This window comes from Thamnophis sirtalis, unplaced genomic scaffold, assembly GCF_051295495.1.
Source record: "Thamnophis sirtalis isolate CommonGarterSnake01/CBP01778 unplaced genomic scaffold, rThaSir2_p1.2 scaffold_3, whole genome shotgun sequence".
Taxonomy (NCBI): Eukaryota; Metazoa; Chordata; class Lepidosauria; order Squamata; family Natricidae; genus Thamnophis; species Thamnophis sirtalis.
This window is the reverse complement of record NW_028261383.1, coordinates 123,691,330-123,708,941: the sequence shown is the minus strand read 5'-3', so window position 1 is coordinate 123,708,941 and position 17,612 is coordinate 123,691,330. Positions and strand designations below refer to the sequence as shown.

The window sequence follows — 17,612 nt, the reverse complement described above, 5'->3', positions numbered from 1 at the left end:
TAGTTAGCAAGTATAGGTAATCCTTGACAATACCACAATTGAGCACCAAATTTCCGTTGCTAAGCAAGATAGTTGTAAAGTGAGCTTTACTGCATTTTATGACCTTTTGTTAACCACAGTGGTTAAGTAAATCACGGCAGTTCTTAAGTTAGTTTGTTAAGTGAATCTGGCTTCCCCATTGATTTTGTTTGTCAGAAGGTCGCAAAAAGTGATAACGTGACTCCGGGACACTGTAACAGTCATAATACGTACCATTTGTCAAGTGTTCAAATTTTGACCATTTAAAAAATCATTTTAGTGTTTTTATAGCACAGTATGAAAGGAAGACGGGAGAGACACAGCACTTACAGTGAAATAACTTTATATATGGCAACTCTAGAATTCTAGTACATGTTACACACTATTATTTTTGGAATTCCGTGAGAATGCAATTCCTTTCTCTAGTGTATTTCATTATCTTCATGTGAGCTTATTATAAAACCCAGCTATCTAGGCAAGCATTCTCAACTTGGTCCAAATCGCTTTTCTGAATATCATATATTTATTAGTTTATCATAATATAAAATACAGAAATGTGAAAAGAAATGAAAAAAATGGGAAAATAGGAGAGGAAAAGGGGAAGAGGAAAAAGTATAGGGAAAGGGGAAAATAAAAATAAAAGCATTAATTTCCATCTCTTTGGCACAGTAAAATAAGATAATAATGCACAGCCTCAACTTTTACTTTTGTGTGATAATATATACAAGCCATTTCTATAACAACAGAATTATAATCAGCAAAATCCAAAGTCAACCTTTCATTTTTTCAACCTCAATCACAAAGTCCAAAAGTCAAATAGAAACAAAATTAAATATTCTTTTCTTCAATCAAAGGAGGCAATCTAGCCATCTCTGTTAACTTTATCAACTTTTGCAGCAATTTGTCCATTGTGGGAATCAAAATATCCTACGATTTTTGTACATAGGATATTTTTACTGCTCTCAGCATATATAACATCAAATTTTGATCATGTGACTATAAGAATACTGCAACATCCGTAAGTGTGAAAAACAGTCATAAGTCACTGTTTTCAGTGCCTGTCAGCATCACTTCATTCAGTAATCAGGAAAGAAAACCACTGGACTCCATTTGTATTGAAATCAAGTGTACTTTTACTAATTATAAATGAACAGTTGCAAAGCTAAGCTGAGTCTGGTTAATTAGGCGCGAAAGCTAATAATATAATGTATAATTCATTCCCCTCCCCTTGGCATCCCCGTGCACAGTCCAATCATATTTCCCCCAAATGTCAGGTGTGAGATAACTTCGAAAGGCATCACCAGGATGGAATGCTGGACCGTTGGCCTTGGTGGGAAACACCCCTCTCCACATGCGTAATAAGGTGGTCAGTTCAGCGTCTAGAAACTTCCTCCAGCACAGTAATGATTCCCCTCCCAAATACCATGCCCCCCCCTCCACGTTTCAATGGCAGCCGAAGCAGTAGCAAAGCAGAGGCTGACATCTGGCCCTCCTCCAGAAAAGGGTGGTCAGACCTGCAGAAACGAGAAAGCACAAACAGACGAACAACAAGACATGAAAGGGGAAAAGGGGAGAGGAAGAGAGAGAGAAGAGAGAGAAAAATTTTAGGAGAATGGCCAAATCAGGGCTTGTCAGGATAAGTAGAATAGAACTTGCAGAGTAATATGTAATATGTATATGTATATGTATATGTATATGTATATGTATATGTATATGTATATGTATATGTATATGTATATGTATATGTATATGTATATGTATATGTATAAAATAATAAATTACAACTAAAATCTATAATAAAATCCAGTGTCAATTTATACATGGTCTGACTATACAATAGTTGCAATTCTTAAACTGTGTGGCCCATTGTAGGTTCAATGCTAAAAGGGAAGTGACTAAGCAGTGCAAAGGGTTTGCCACAATTGTTATATAACCGTCATAAAATGAATGGTTTATAGGTCGAGAACTATATGTACATAATAAATTCTAATCTCTTTTAAAGAAAGTTCAGCAGAGCATTTGGAGCAAGCTGAAGTCATAGTTCATTTAACAGGTACCTAGAAAGTCAATTTTAAACTTTTAGCTTTTTTATAATCAATTTGTAAAGCATCACCTTATGCTCCTTTAGTTCCTTGTTGCTCAATTATAATTGCACCCTATTTTCTCTGTTCAAGATCTTGCCCATGGAATGCTATTGGACATGTCCATGCATGCTTGCCCTAACTTTGAAAACCTATAATAAGTTTCAGAGACTGGTGTAGTCTGTGTCTTCATAACTGAGTAGAAAAAATAAATCTCATCTTGCCTCTGAAGGGCAAGTGAGAGGGGAGAGGAAAATATAAATAGGATGAAATTAGAAGTTGCTTCTTACAGATTTTTCTCCAACACCTTCCAGTTCATATGTAGGATCTGTAGGAAGGTGTTTTACTCTCCTACTGGTGATGTCATAATGTGTTTTCTACCATGTTTCAGGGGATTACTCCCCAGCCTCTTCTTATCTAGATATGCTGGATGAGAGTTCCCCAGCCAGCCAACAGTGGGAAATCTTTAGGGAATTCAGGAGCAACAGCTCAGCAATGTTCCATCTAATTTTTTTTCAGTGTGAGCGGAAAAGTATAGTGTTTGAGCTGCACAGTTTCATGCCTGAGCACCTAAGAGAGCAACAGTTTGAACTGCTGTCACGTCTGCTGGACATTTGCGCAACATTCCAAGAGTCAAGCGCCGATTGCTAGCAAGGTTTCAGCCTGATGAATGCCAGGCATGAAAAGTGCCACTCAAACACTATACTTTTCCGCTCACCCTGAAAAAAAAGGCTCTCTGCTCAGCTTTTAGATTGTTAGACTGGCTAGAGAGAGACATGGCACCAACAGCCGGGGTCCTGGCATTTTGCAGGCAACCTGTCCTCTCACATTCCTTTGGAATGCAACCCATCACATTTGAATTAGATTTTGCCAATTATCCTATTAAAAGATAATGCTATTATTCTAAAATATGACTAACTCAATATTAAAAACTGTAAATATTTAATGCTGATAAATAATAGCAGTAATTGTTATTTAGTATGATTAAAATCAGTATTGATATATCAATATAATATCTATCAAAATTGCAATAAACACTAAAATAACAATACAAATATATAATGTGGAATATAAATGTAATAAATATAATATATAAATGCAACATAAATGTAATAAAATAATTTATCATGAAACTCTCCCCCTTTAAAGTAGTAAGATCAATTAAATAGTCTAGCAAGTTTGGACAATATGCTATATGTTATGTTACTTAAGAATATATATACCTCAGAATCAGATACAACATCCACATCATTTCCAACTGAGTCAATAAAATCATATGCCATGCCAAAACTATTTTAAATAAAGATATGAAATTAATCAAGTATTGCATTTATTTTTCAAAATGAATGTACATTTTTTTATTATTTAAGTTTTGTACCCTATCTTTTCTAACTAACGTTAACTTTAAAAAGATGTTACATCAGACTACAATACAAGTAATTAAATGAAGACTAAAATAAGTGTTTTGGCATATTGAGCTTTTTATATTTCTTTCTTATATTGCTTCCTTAGTTGAGAACTTGCTCCTCAGCTTACTTATGCATTAACTGTTTGTTGCTTTTATGGTTTATTCATTCACTGCTCCGTCTTCAGTTTTTTTCACAGGGGGCAGGGCTTCCTTCCTTCCTTCCTTCCTTCCTTCCTTCCTTCCTTCCTTCCTTCCTTCCTTCCTTCCTTCCCTCCACTCCTTTGGCCACCAATTTTGATCCAATTCGCAATTCGTATACTTTTTCTACCACCATCTCATCAAGTGGAATCACACACACACACACACACACACACACACACACACACACACAAACACACACACGTGTTCTTTGGGGGGGTTGTTGAATTACTCCGCCTCACAGCAAAGACGCGGCGCAAAGTCGGCGCAGCATGTGTTCGGCCCCCGCTTACGCCGAATCAAATCCACGGCCGGCGGGACCAGGGGGTTGCATTGCAAAGCTGCCAGTCCTCTTGCTTCTTCTCCTTCTTTGCCGGTGAAGCCGGCAAAGCTCCCGCTGGCGCCCCCACCCATGGCAGCGGCGGTGGTGCCTCCCCCTCCGCTCAGAGCACCTCAGCTGGGGTCTGGGTTATCCCTGCTGCCGCCTCCACCTCCGCCGCTTTCCTACTAGCTCCCGCGGCCTCAAAAGCACGGCAGAGGAGGAAGGGGGAGGGATAACGCGGGGGTCAGCTCAGGTGCTCCGCGTGGAGGGAGAGGCACCACTGCCACGGGCGGCTCATCAAAACATGTCTGGGGAGGTCCTTTGCGGGCGGCCAGTTCTAGCCGCCTGCAAAGGACTTCCCCACATTTGCTTTGGTAGAAATCTCTGCACGGCAGTTAGAAACTGCTGCGCGGGGGTTTCTTTCCACGTGCGCGGCCGCGCAGCCGTGCACCTTAGAGGGAACAGTGCAGCTCAGATGCTACGTTCTTACCTAAAAGGATGGGCAACTGCATAGACAAACTCATGAGTGACTCTTTTATAATAAAGACCATGTTTCTTCCCACATATTAGTGGAACATTGGTTCTTCACTGGCAGATTGAGAGGGAATGAATACTGTAAACCTAAGAACCCTTATGGTTTGGGAGAAGCTAGATGATGAAATTCATCAGATTTGCTTATACAAATATTGTCTTTCAATCTTGCTTATTTTATTAGAATGAGTCCTAACTATTCTTGGAGACTTTGAAGCCAGTTTAGTATATCCATTAGGTGGCCCATCTAGTGATAGCCCAATCAATTACTGTAGGTAGAGTAAGGAAGCCACTATGGAACAGTAAATTGTTAATTTTATTTTTATTGTCAGGGAAGTTGGATTTTCTGTCTTTATATGTTATTTATATAAGTTAGCTTAGCTAACAGATTCATGTGGATAGGGAGTGAGGGAAAAATGGAAGGACATATGTTGTGCTAAATATTTTTCATTATATAGAATTGCAATATTTTGTTCCTGCAGCTGGATTGATTACCATACATTTATTTATTAGATTTTTATCCTGCCTTTATTAAAGTAATTCAATGTGGGTAGTTCTTGTTCACTTTTTGTCCATCAATAGTATTAGAATTTCATTTCTGAAAAGTTTTTGCCCTTCATGGATATTATCATTTATTATGATCATGATGTGAGTACATAAATTGGCAGAGATAATAGTCAATAATCATTCATTAACCTTAAACCATTTGTGAGGGTGGAAGGAATGCAAGACAGCCAAAATAAATGTACATAATTGGTGCATGAAACTGGCAGGCCAAAAAAAAATGGCTGGACAAAAAAGAAACAGGAGTTCAAATGACGCAATAAATGTTGCAAAAACAAAACATTGTAGAAACCAGCTTTACTAACAGAAGCTAAAATGTAAGAAAAAAGATGGTAGTCTATTCTAAAGATGTTAAGATTGGTCTTTAAATAACATTTCTGCAAATTTATATAGTTGGTTTTGTAAAAGATAAAAAATAATGGCATGTAATATTGAGATGTATAAAAATGGTAAGTTGAATTATTGCTAAACTTGTGAGTAAATTTTGTAGCATCAAGTCAGAAAGCAAAAAATGGACACATTCCAAGATGTATTCCAGAAAGTAGAGAAGATTGGGGAGGGCACCTATGGAGTCGTGTATAAAGCAAGAAACAAGCAAACAGGCCAGTTAGTTGCTCTGAAGAAGATCCGACTTGATTCGTAAGTACTGAAGCTAAACCCTGAACCCTTCATTCGCAAGGTTACTCCTAAATGTGCTAGTCAAAAATTGGTTTTCAAATAACATTTTGGAATACAAACTATACGAAAAAGTGTTGGTGTTTCTTGAAACATGTTTGGGGTGAGGGAAATGTGGATTGCTAAAAACTCTTATGGAATATCTTGGTTAGAATTTGTTCATAGTGATAATATGGCTTCCCTAACAGATTCCAGAGCAAGTATATTTTAATTTCTAACAAGATAAAGCATATCTGTATCTCTAACAATATAATAGCAAGCACCTCACGAGCGTAAACGATGATGAATTTAGTCTCAAACAGGATGTATGAATATAGTTGTTTGCATTTCACAATTTTTCTAAGTGGCAACTCTGCATGTTCACTTTTCCCTTTGAGACACAACTGGGCCAGATAGAGAAATTGTATCAGAAACCTGGAGCATCTCAATCTATTTATCTTCTACCTTTCGCTAGAAAGGTCCCCAAATATCCTATCCAGGAACTGGACATGTTAGGATTCATTTATTTTCAGTAAGGAACTGTATTATATTCCTTTATATGTCAGATTCATAGCAGTGGAATAAATAGGGTACCTATTTAGGAGGAACAGTCTTTCAGGATTATATCAGATAATGAACAAATAGTCTCTATCAGGATGTGCACAGTAATGCCAAATGTTAAACCTGAAAAATGTTTTTCATTCATGGCATTATTTCTACAAAAGTATGGCTGCTTCAATCAAAGGAACAATAATTGACAATTGATAATCTGACCAAAAGAATTCTTCATACTTCAAAAGCTTCTGAAGTGTACTGAATTAAATTCTATCTGGCAGACTTCTTCTCTTGCTTTGTGTTCTAAGCCCCTCGATAACAACTCTGTGCATTCCCAGAACTAATCGACTACTTGCTAAGTCCCCTGTTTTTAAACCTATGGGGTGATTATTCATCTTGACAGGTGGGAATTTGTAGATTGAAAGTCATTATAGCTTTAATCCATAGATGGAATTCATGATTGATCATGTGACAATGCTCATAAGCAATTCATAGAAGATGAGGATGATGAACTATCCTGCCCAAAACATTCCTTAGAAAGATTAGGATTGCTTCATCATAAAATATCTTTCCTCCGCAGGGAGACAGAAGGAGTACCTAGTACAGCAATCAGAGAAATCTCACTGTTAAAAGAACTGAAACACCCAAATATAGTGAGGTAAGAAAAGCTACTGGCCTTTATTTCTGCTAGGATATATTCTATGAATATCAAATATTTTCACAGATAGCAATTCCAATATTGAATTTATTCACATATAAAAATAGACCCTAACCTAACCCTTAGATGTTTAACTCAATTATTTGTGTATTGCGATGTTATCCCCTGCCTCCAAAGAAGCTTGCACAATTATTTTCCTTTTAGCTTGCACAATTTTCCTTTGTTGTTATTTATTTGTGTTTGTTTGTTTGTTTGTTTGTTTATTTATTTATTTATTTATTTATTTATTTATTTATTTATTTATTTATTTATTTGTTCAATTTCTATAGCTGTCCATCTCAAAAAAGTGAGTCTGGGTGGCAAACAATCATAACATCAATTACAAAAACTCTTGAGAGGTGAGAGAATTGGCCCTGGTCACCCAGTTAGTTTCCTGTAAAGATTTCAGATTGGATTTTTCCTAATCTTAAGGCATTGTAATCACTCTATTACACTGATTTCCCATGCTTATTGAAGAGCTTGCAGTTATTATGCTTACAGATTTTATCTAAATACTCAAGTCACTGAATTTAATTTTTTTCCAGGCTCCTTGATGTAGTGCATAATCAGAAGAAGCTATACTTAGTCTTTGAATATTTGAATCAAGATCTTAAAAAGTACATGGACTCATCTCGTACAGGAGAGCTTCCTCTAAACTTAATCAAGGTAGCAAGTAGCTCAAATACCCTCCCTCACAGGCCCCAATCTGGAGAACTATCCTTTATCTGTCTCTGGCAATTAGCTAACACACTTTCAAACTACTTTCAACATCCTTTGCAACATGGATGTTCAACGTACAACTCATCTGAACCAACAATCTCCTCTCTGGCCCACTGCAGTTAACAGTACTTTCTGTCTGCTTGCAGAAAAAATAACTGTCACATTCCCTGCCAGCTATACAATTAGAATTAGATGTCTTGGAAGCTGCAGAAAAGGATGGTTCAGCTAAGGGAGAGAAAAAAGAAGATGTGGGGGGGGGGCGGTGATTGTATATATCCGTATATATGTGTATATGGTTGTAGGATCTGAAATGTGCATTGAGTCCAGGGAGGCAGGAAAGTGTTAAAAAAAGACAGACTGGCTCACCCCCCATCTCCCTGGGGTATCAGTGGGAGGAAGGGAAACCACAAGTGGACTTGCAAGATTCCATTACCATACCCCGGCTCAATAAAATATAGTTCTAGTATACCTATGGATTTATTTTTCTGATTTGGTTTACCTCATAGGGCTGATTATGTGCCCCTGGTTGTTTATGGTTCCTAATTAACTAGCTGGTATCCCATGTGATTTTTGTGGTCAAAAAGGTTCCCAGTTCTTTTTACCCGGAATGTTGCAAAATCTTTGACATCTACTTTATTCTTCTTGCCTCTGGCTCCTGATAGAAAACCTAGTTTTGACAGCAGTTATGAAGTTACAATGGGAAGAATGAAATACTTAATCTTTATTCTCCCTGCTGAGATTGCACTTCCAATTGCATCTTCTTTCAAATCTACACGGATTTCCCAACCCATTTTTAACTGTGAAGGAAACAAAAGATTTCAGGAAATGATCTGGCATTGCAAAAGTAGCAGCTGTGCAAAAGCATTAAACTGCTTTACCTCATACGGTTTTTTTAAAATACAAAATGTTATCCAGAAGCTGTTATTTAAGAGGAAAGGGCCCTAGAATGTTGATATGTGTATAATATTTGAAAAGCCTATATAACATTGTCTTCATTCAAATTATATGTAATTCTCAGTGTGGAATAATATATCTGAAACCAGAGTTAAGTAAATGCTGCTTCTTGATATAAGAGCACTAGGTGAAAAATCAGGTGATGGTGAGTTCTAGTCCTGCCTAAAGTCAGATTCATGATCTTGGGCCATCACAGAGAGAGGAAAAGTTTTAATCCAGTCCCTTCTCCCAGAATTACAGTGCCCAAGTACATCATGCTTCTTCAGACCACCCAAATTGTTTTTTAAAAAGGAATTCTCCAGGGCTAAAAAAGCTGCTAATCTGGAATCTCTTTATTTTGTTTGCCAATTAACGTGAAGTCATCCAGTTAGCAAAAAATGTAGACAATAATCACATGGCAGCTGAGATATATATTCTAGTCTAACCCTTTGCTATCACTTAGTAGCTGTCACTATTTTGGAAGCCCATATATGGTAGCAGAATTTTGAGATACAACATAGGAGCCATGGTGGTGCAGTGATTAAAATGCAGTACATTCTGCAAGCTAATTCTGCCGACTGCCAGCAGTTCGATCCTCACTGGCTCAAGGTTGATTCAGCCTTCTATCCACCCAAGGTCGGCAAAATGAGGACCCAGATTGTTGAGGGCAATATGATCACTCTGTAAACCGCGTAGAGAGGATTATAAAGCACTATGAAGCTATATATAAGTCTAAGTGCTATTGCTATTTTGCCTAGGAAATGATGTGTCAACCTTACAGTTTCTTCATATGTGCTCTCTGAACTTTTTCTTTCTAGAGCTATCTTTACCAACTGTTACAAGGTGTAAGCTTCTGTCATTCTCACAGAGTTATCCACAGAGACCTGAAGCCACAGAATTTGCTCATAAACGAAATGGGAGCCATCAAACTAGCTGATTTTGGTCTAGCTAGAGCTTTTGGAGTCCCTCTACGTACTTACACACATGAGGTAATGTCTGTCTCTCAGCTATGTAGGTTGCTGGGTCAGCCCCTGAAAAGAAATCACACAGAGATAAGTGTGCATGCGAGAAAGAGGGAGCTAGGTTGTAGCCCCTTCTAAAAATAAAAAAATATTAAGTGTAGCCCGAAGAAATTCTTGAAATTTACCATAAAATTTTCATTTTTATTATGATAAAATAAGGGAATTTATTAAACACACAGGAAATACTGGTAAATCATTTAGGGTCGTGACAGTTTCAGAGACCTGGGAGAATACAGACCTGGGGAGAGATCTGTTTAAAAGAGTTAGGCTCTTCTGCTGCTCAAAGCAGACTGATGCTAGAAGATGTTTATAGGGGCCATAAAAGAAAGGGTGACCCCCTGCCAGTATAGAAAGGGCAGTAATCTCATTCCATAAGGATCACCAGACTGCAGCAGATAGAATGGTTGTTGCAGTATGTTAAGAGTCTACCCAGAGTAAATCTGTCGCTTGCTTATAGAGAAAAAAACCTAAGGGGATTTTAAACTATTAAGTTATATGAAAAGAAACTGTACTATGATGTGTCAAACTACCCTGTTTCCCCAAAAATAAGACAGGGTCTTATTTTCTTTTGATCCCCGAAATAAGCACTTGGCCTTATTTTCTGGGAGGTCTTGTTATTTTTAAGGTGCAGGAGGCAGCAAGTATGGTCACTTCATGGCTGCTGCTGTGTTGCAATAGTTTCAAGGAGGTCTTACATTTGGGGGGAGGACTTAGTTTAGCACACACACTCAAAAGCCCAATTGGGTTTATTATCTGGGGAGGACTTATTTTCAGGGAAACAGTGTAGTTGAGATTTTAGATCAAGATTCATATAAATGAGATAGGAAAAGCATATAGAACATTGCTTGTGGAATGTTTTCTAATCCCTTACTGCAGTTCTATTCTGGATCGCATAACTGAGGAGAAAGTGTGTGTGTGTGTGTGTGTGCATGTGCACGCGCTTGTGTGTTTATGTGTGTATTTGTGTGTTAAATGGAGTGGTTCCACCACAAAAGCGCGGAGGACAAAATCGCGCTCGACGAAAGTGCGCATTTGACGTCATCATAGCGCGACGAAAACATCGCGCTGTGATCGAAAAATGTAAAAAAAAAGCGAAAACCTTACCCTAACCCCCCCAAACCTAACCCTAAACCTAACCCTTAACCTAACCCTAAATCTAACCCTAAACCTAACCGTTAACGTAACGCTAAACCTAACGCTAATCCTTAACCTAACGCTAAAAGTAACCCTAACGCTCTAACCCTAACCCTAACCCTTAACCTAACCCTAACCCTAACCCTAACCCTAACCCTAACCCTTACCTTTATGTGAATCGGCTTGCTTTAATTTTAATTTTATTTCAATTTTTAATTTTTTTCATCGCGCTGTGATGACGTCACATGCACGCTTTCGTCGAGCGCGATTTTGTCCTCCGCGGATTTGATGGGTCACGAAATGGAGTAGTCGGCAGCATTGAAGGACTGGATCTTTTTTAATGCAGCTTCCGGTCAGATTCTACTGATTTTTCAGTTTGGGGGCTTCCCTTGCATTAAATATGCATCCATTCTAGTCTATTTTCAGAGTTATCCTGAAGATAGATCTTGAGCCATTTTGTGGAATATCTTCTGAATATTCAGTCGGGTTGGAAAGAATAAAAAGTGATTCCCTTTGAATCATTATGGCCGATATTCTCAACCAATTGCCTTATGTTATCTTGATATAAAGAGGCAAGGATCCTTTCAGGGAGCAGAGCAGACAAGTTTATTTTGCAAATGGAGGAGGGTAAATGTAAATTTTGTAAAACAGCCAATCTCCTCCAGTCTAGAATTGGAAGGTGTTAAATTAGAAAAAGCATTTATGTTTTTTTAAATTCTCTATGTAGCCTCCAACACTTTCATATGAACTGGAATGTGAACTTTCTTGGACTTTTGTTTCAAAAAAATGCATATATTGATCTATTGATTTCATAGAAATATTTGTTAAAGTCACCTAACATGGTTGATTTGGGATTTAGATTTTTTTTTCTTTTTTTCTTTTGAGACAATTCCTCTACCAGATCTTTGGCTTATGTTTTTGTCCATCTCCCACATGATATTGCTTTTTGTCCAACTGTGAGGTCATTGCTTTCCAGTAAAGGGGGAAACTAGAAGAGAGAGAATATCAAGGGATAGGAAATTTGTTTGATATAACATAATAGAGGACGTTGAATTCCAGCACGTTGTATTAAAGTGACTTGTAGTAAGTCACTTTAATACAGAGGTGATTATAGAGCCGAGGAATATAGAGCCGAGGTGGCGCAGTGGTTAAATGCAGCACTGCAGGCTACTTCAGCTGACTGCAGTTCGGCGGTTCAAATCTCACCGGCTCAAGGTTGACTCAGCCTTCCATCCTTCCGAGGTGGGTAAAATGAGGACCCGGATTGTTGTTGGGGGCAATATGCTGACTCTGTAAACCGCTTAGAGAGGGCTGAAAGCCCTATGAAGCGGTATATAAGTCTAACTGCTATTGCTATTGCTATTGCTAAATGACTTGGAATTTCTAGTAAATGAATTAAAAAATGTTCAGTGTGCTTTGGATTTATGGTTCAATAATAAATGTTTCTAATTAAATCTGAGAAGGCATATATTAAACAAATTTGATTCCTTTTAGGTGGTAACCTTATGGTATCGGGCTCCTGAAATTTTACTGGGTTGTAAATATTACTCAACAGCTGTGGATATATGGAGCATTGGCTGTATCTTTGCAGAAATGGTAACATTCTTCATATTTTTCTGTTTCAAAGAAATATCATAATCACAATATTATTTGATGAAAAGTGCATGTGCAAAAAAGAGCTTTGTGAGTGCCCATGTATTTTTTAAAATTCCCTTTTCTTCATCACTACACATTCTAAAAGATATCATTAAATCTATCTTGTTTCTCTTCCTATAGTTTCTTATTGTTAGAACCCTAATTTGAGGTTGGACTGTTTTCTTCTGGGAGTTGCAGAGGCCATGTCTGTTGATGTCATGGTATTACTGAAGAATTTCTTTTTTTTAGTTGGAGGAGTTAAAAAAGCAAACACTATGTGTTAAGCCTCACAGAACAATATAAGGATGGTCTCAGGATGATAATAAGACTGCAAGTATCCTGTGGGTTGTCTTTGTCTATCTTAGACAGATAATTAGTTTTAGCAGTTGTAACTACAAAAGGAAGTGTGAGGAAATTCAGCAATGGCAATAACAATAGCACTTAGACTTATACACTGCTCCCTAATGTTTTACAGCACTCCCTGACGGTTTACAATGTCGATATATTGCCCCCAACAATCTGGGTCCTCATTTTACCTACTTGGGAAAGATGGAAGGCTGAGTCAAACTTGATCCCAGTCAGGCATGAACTTCTGGCTGTGGGCAGAGTTTGCCTGCAATACTGCATTCTAACCACTGTAGCACCATAACTCCTAAATCCTTATGTTTCAATATTATTTACCAAAATGCCATTCAAAGCTTACACTTAAGTTTATGTCATTAGTCTTAAGTCTCAGCATCTAACTAAATTTCCTCAAGCTTCATACACATTGTTTCCCTTTGCTTTTTGCCTACTTATACTGTTTATTGGTTTATAAGACTGGAGTACAGTATAAAAACAACCACTGGAGGTTGCTAGTGTCTAAGAGAATAAACATGATTTTACAATACTAATTTAAATGTGTATAAAGTCCTTCTCCGGGTATCTTTTGCAGTACGGAATTTTGAAACAGCAAGAGTTATAAATGTAGTTTATACTTAAAAACAAGTTTTGAAAGATGAATTTAAATCTAATGTCTAAAGTTCTCTCTATAAGAGATCAGTTAGATCTCTAGCCAAAAGAGTGCTGCTCTTTCCCAGGTAGCTAGAATCAGGAAAATGGCAGAAGGAGGACCAGGAGTAGAAGTAGTTATTAGAATGACTCATCTCCTGCTAAAGATCAGTGGCAAATTGCATAATTTTTGCTCAGCAAATTGTCTGAATTTCTCCCAAACTGAAATTTAGAAAATCCCTCCGTTTTTTCAGTAGGTGCATTTGCAAAAATATCTGAGAGGAGCTTTGTAACTGAAGGTCAGTTTTAAGAAGTCTAAACAAACCCACTGAAATTCTTCAAAGGTTTTCTGATCCTTTTGCCACTGTTCCTCTATTATATTGATAAATTGACGTGAATTGTGAAAGTGCAATTGTATCACGTGGGCCCTTTCCCCAATAGCTCTAACAGTAGCTGCGTGTTGCCATGGTGGATGGATTTTGGAGGGGGAAATTAATTCTTAGTGGAAGCAGGATTAGATAACTAGCTCCAAAGTACTGAATTCTATGCAGGCACTGAAAGAATAATGCCTAACCTGAGTCCAGGGCATGTAAGGCAAAAGAGCTCATAAGGAGACTGCTCATAAGGTCTACAAAACTACTTCAGTTCACAGGAAGTATTAACTTTGTTCTGGTTTGTAATAAATTAGAAACTGCTTCAGAAACTGATAAGCTGACTTCCCCAAAAAGAGACACTGAAAAAGCATTGGGAGCTGAACTCAAAGTGATGCAAAACACTGAGATCTAAAAGCTTACAAAATCTCAGTATAATTCAATTTCATATATTAATGTTATACATGTCCCAATGAATAGGATATGTGTTGGATTAATATATTCCTCTTCTTCTTAAAACATAGAATCCTAAAGTACTTTTAATATTTTATCATTCGTAATTTTTTGGGTCTTTCTAGAGAACATCTATCTGTGGTGTCAGAAAGTTGTTACCAATTTGATGGAACATAATCAATTTTTGGTGGTGGAGGGAGCAGAGGAGAAACAGAGAATTGCAACTTGATAATTAAGAATTTTATACATATTCTGTAAACTGTGTACTGGAAGAGTTGTCGAGGTCTGTTGTTCTTTTCCCATTCATACTTGGTAGGCTATTTGATAGGTCTGTTCTGATATATCAGGCTTTTTTTTTAAATAATGGAAACATTTTATTTGGAAAGAGTAATGTTACCCAGAATGAAGATCATATCTAGGTGAACTAATCTTCTTCTCCTTGGCCCAGGTGACAAGAAAAGCCTTGTTTCCTGGAGACTCTGAAATTGACCAATTATTCCGGATTTTCCGTACACTTGGTACTCCAACTGAATCAGTGTGGCCAGGAGTCACAAATCTTCCTGACTATAAAGGAAATTTCCCCAAATGGCCAAGGAAAGATATGAAGGTGATCATTCCAAACTTGGATCAAGATGGACGAGACTTATTGCTGGTGAGTAGAAGACTTGTAAAGTGTTTGTGGTTGCTTTTTTAATACTTATGACGAGTAGTGGAAAGTGTCCACTACAAAAATTGGAATGTGCCCAATATATCCCAAATTGGTATGAACGAGAATGTATGAGACAGCTTGCTAAATCAAGCCAAAGGCCCATTTAGTCAAGCATTCATTAGCAGGGCAGAAGTAGACTAGCTTAAATATCTCCTATTTTTTTTTTTTTTTTAAGAGGACTGTAAAGAGTTATTTCAGGGTTACTTGAATTAACACTGAAGGGTTGGCTATAAATGGGCAGGATTTAAGACTGATATTTCTCTCTTTCTAAATTACAGCAACTATTAATGTATGATCCCAACAAGCGAATCTCAGCCAAAGCTGCTTTGAACCATCAGTATTTCTGGCAAGCTCCACGGGATGCTAAACAGTGTGTGGTAGAACAGTATGGGCCATGAGATTAAGAAGTTCTGGTTAATGCTTTGCTGGAATTAGCTACTGGATCGTCACGTTCTAAACAATTTAGCAAAGGAGCAGCTGTAACCATCATTAAAAAATGTTCTTGGCCTTTTGCCCAGTTTAATATTCATGCAAACATTTTGACAATTGTAAATGGTACAGATCCTTGTAAGGACTAACAGTTCCTTCTTTAATAGAGGTGAAAAAGTTTAATACTTTTAGTATATGAAAAGGAGTAATATGACTTGCTATCTGAGAAGTAGAAAGAGAAAAAAAGTTTAATTAATCCAGTTTCTGTAATATATTATTCACTCTGCTGCAGTTCAAGTACTAGCATTACAAGATATGGTTATTATTATTTAGATTAGGCTAGCACATTGTACAGAAGCCTAGGCACTGATGTTGGTTTTTCTTTTTTTATATGAACTCATACTTTCACAACACTACTGAAAACTAACCATGCCAAAAAAAGTGTGAGTGCGTTTGTGTGTGGAGGAACTAGATATTACAGAGACACACAGAAATATGTTATACTTGAGTTTCTTTCTATGTATATCCATCATAAAAAACAAGAACTTTGTATATTTACATGTGATGGCGAACCTTTTTTGCCTCGGGTGCCAAAAGCACATGCTTGCTATCGCACATGCTTGTGTGCCCCCCCATAATCTAATGCCCCCCGCCATGCCTCCCGTGCATGTGAGTGTGACCCCCCTCACTGCCCCGCACATGTGCACACGGCTTTCTTGGAGCCTGGGGAGGGCGAAAATGGCCTCCCCCCCCCCCAAGAGGCCCTCAGTGTCAGGGTTCCAAATAGCATCCAAAAGATGGCTGCAGGCCTGACATTTAGGAGGCTTCAGGAGGCTTCCCTGAAGCCTCCAGAGGGCAAAAAACCAGCCCGACATGCAACCCGAACTTCTGATTTGTGCAGTGGGCAGCTTTTCGGCATCCAGAGGCATCAGGGGAGAAGCTTCCAGAGGCGAAAAATGACAAAAATCAGCTGGCCAGCACTCGCATGTGCGCTGGAGCTGACAGATTAACGTCTTGCATGCCCTCAGAAATAGTTCCGCATGCCATCTGTGGCACATGTGCCACAGGTTCGCCATCACGGATCTAGACTATTAAAAAATTAAGAGGCTTCTTTAGCTGCCATTTGGGTTTTCAGAAACAGTTTCTAATTAAATAAAAATATCAAAATCTTATAATCAATATTCCAAGACCTGAATTAGATAGTGTGGGACATCAAATAAATTAATAAAGAAATACTTGACAAATTCTATTTGTTGATCTTAGCCAAATGTACTGGTTGAAAGTGGAGACCTTGAAATCTCTAGATTCTGAAGGAACCTTGACAATACACAGATGAAAAGAGGGAAACCTTACACTGATTCAAGTTTCTTTTTGTGGTCCCTTGTGCTCACTGAAAATGTACTCTAGAGAGCAAAATAAGAAATTACAGTATACAAAGAAAATCTGGAAGAAGTCAGTGAGAAGTCCTTGTTCCATTATGCAAATACTGTATTTTTTTTATTTTGAATTTGTAGAAAGGCAACCTAGCATCCAATAGTTGTTATTTTCTATGGATTTATTTTTAAAATGGCTGTTAATACTTAAGAAATTTTATCATTAATTGTTGCTGTTAATATTCCTGTTTGCATAAATAAAACATGCATCAGTAACTTTTGCATTAATGAGTTTTGAGTGTCGTAAAACCGTCAAAAATAGAATTTGAAGACAATTATAATCAATATCCCTATTTTAAATGTGAACTACTATATACCATAACAAAGCAGTGGAAACTTCATAGCACACTGTACCTAGTTATCATTTTAAAACTAGGTTCTAGCCCTGTTGCCCAGTACCTAGCCATGTCTAGCTAATCTCAAAGGGCTAAGTAGAGTCAGAATTAGTTAGTACTTAAGATGGGAAACCACTATGAAATACTGACCTATAGACTACAGACTGCAAAGATAAAAAGTCTTAAAAGAAACATACATACATATGTGTGTATGTATATACGGAATGTCTTGTGTGTGTTCTATAGTGACATATTTTCTATTAATTTGATTTGCTTTTTATTACAGTTTTGTCTTACACTTAGAAAGTGCATTCTCTGACCGTGTGTTTCCATGTAATGTTTCATGCTGTTACTTTTTGAGTTCTATATTGTTATGGTTACATCAGAATAGAGAATCTGTGGTTCTGCAGATGTTGCTGA

General features: G+C 37.5%; 1 protein-coding gene across 1 annotated transcript; it reads left to right on the top strand.

The window, feature by feature from the left end:
• The first annotated feature begins 4,819 nt into the window (after positions 1-4,819).
• CDK3 (cyclin dependent kinase 3) lies at positions 4,820-16,997 on the top strand. The gene is made up of 7 exons (XM_014059673.2): positions 4,820-5,761; positions 6,912-6,989; positions 7,574-7,694; positions 9,500-9,670; positions 12,332-12,433; positions 14,735-14,938; positions 15,274-16,997. Exons 1-7 carry the CDS (start codon positions 5,634-5,636, stop codon positions 15,391-15,393), a joined length of 924 nt encoding a protein of 307 aa, XP_013915148.2. The 5' UTR covers positions 4,820-5,633; the 3' UTR covers positions 15,394-16,997.
• Positions 16,998-17,612: the final 615 nt, after the last annotated feature.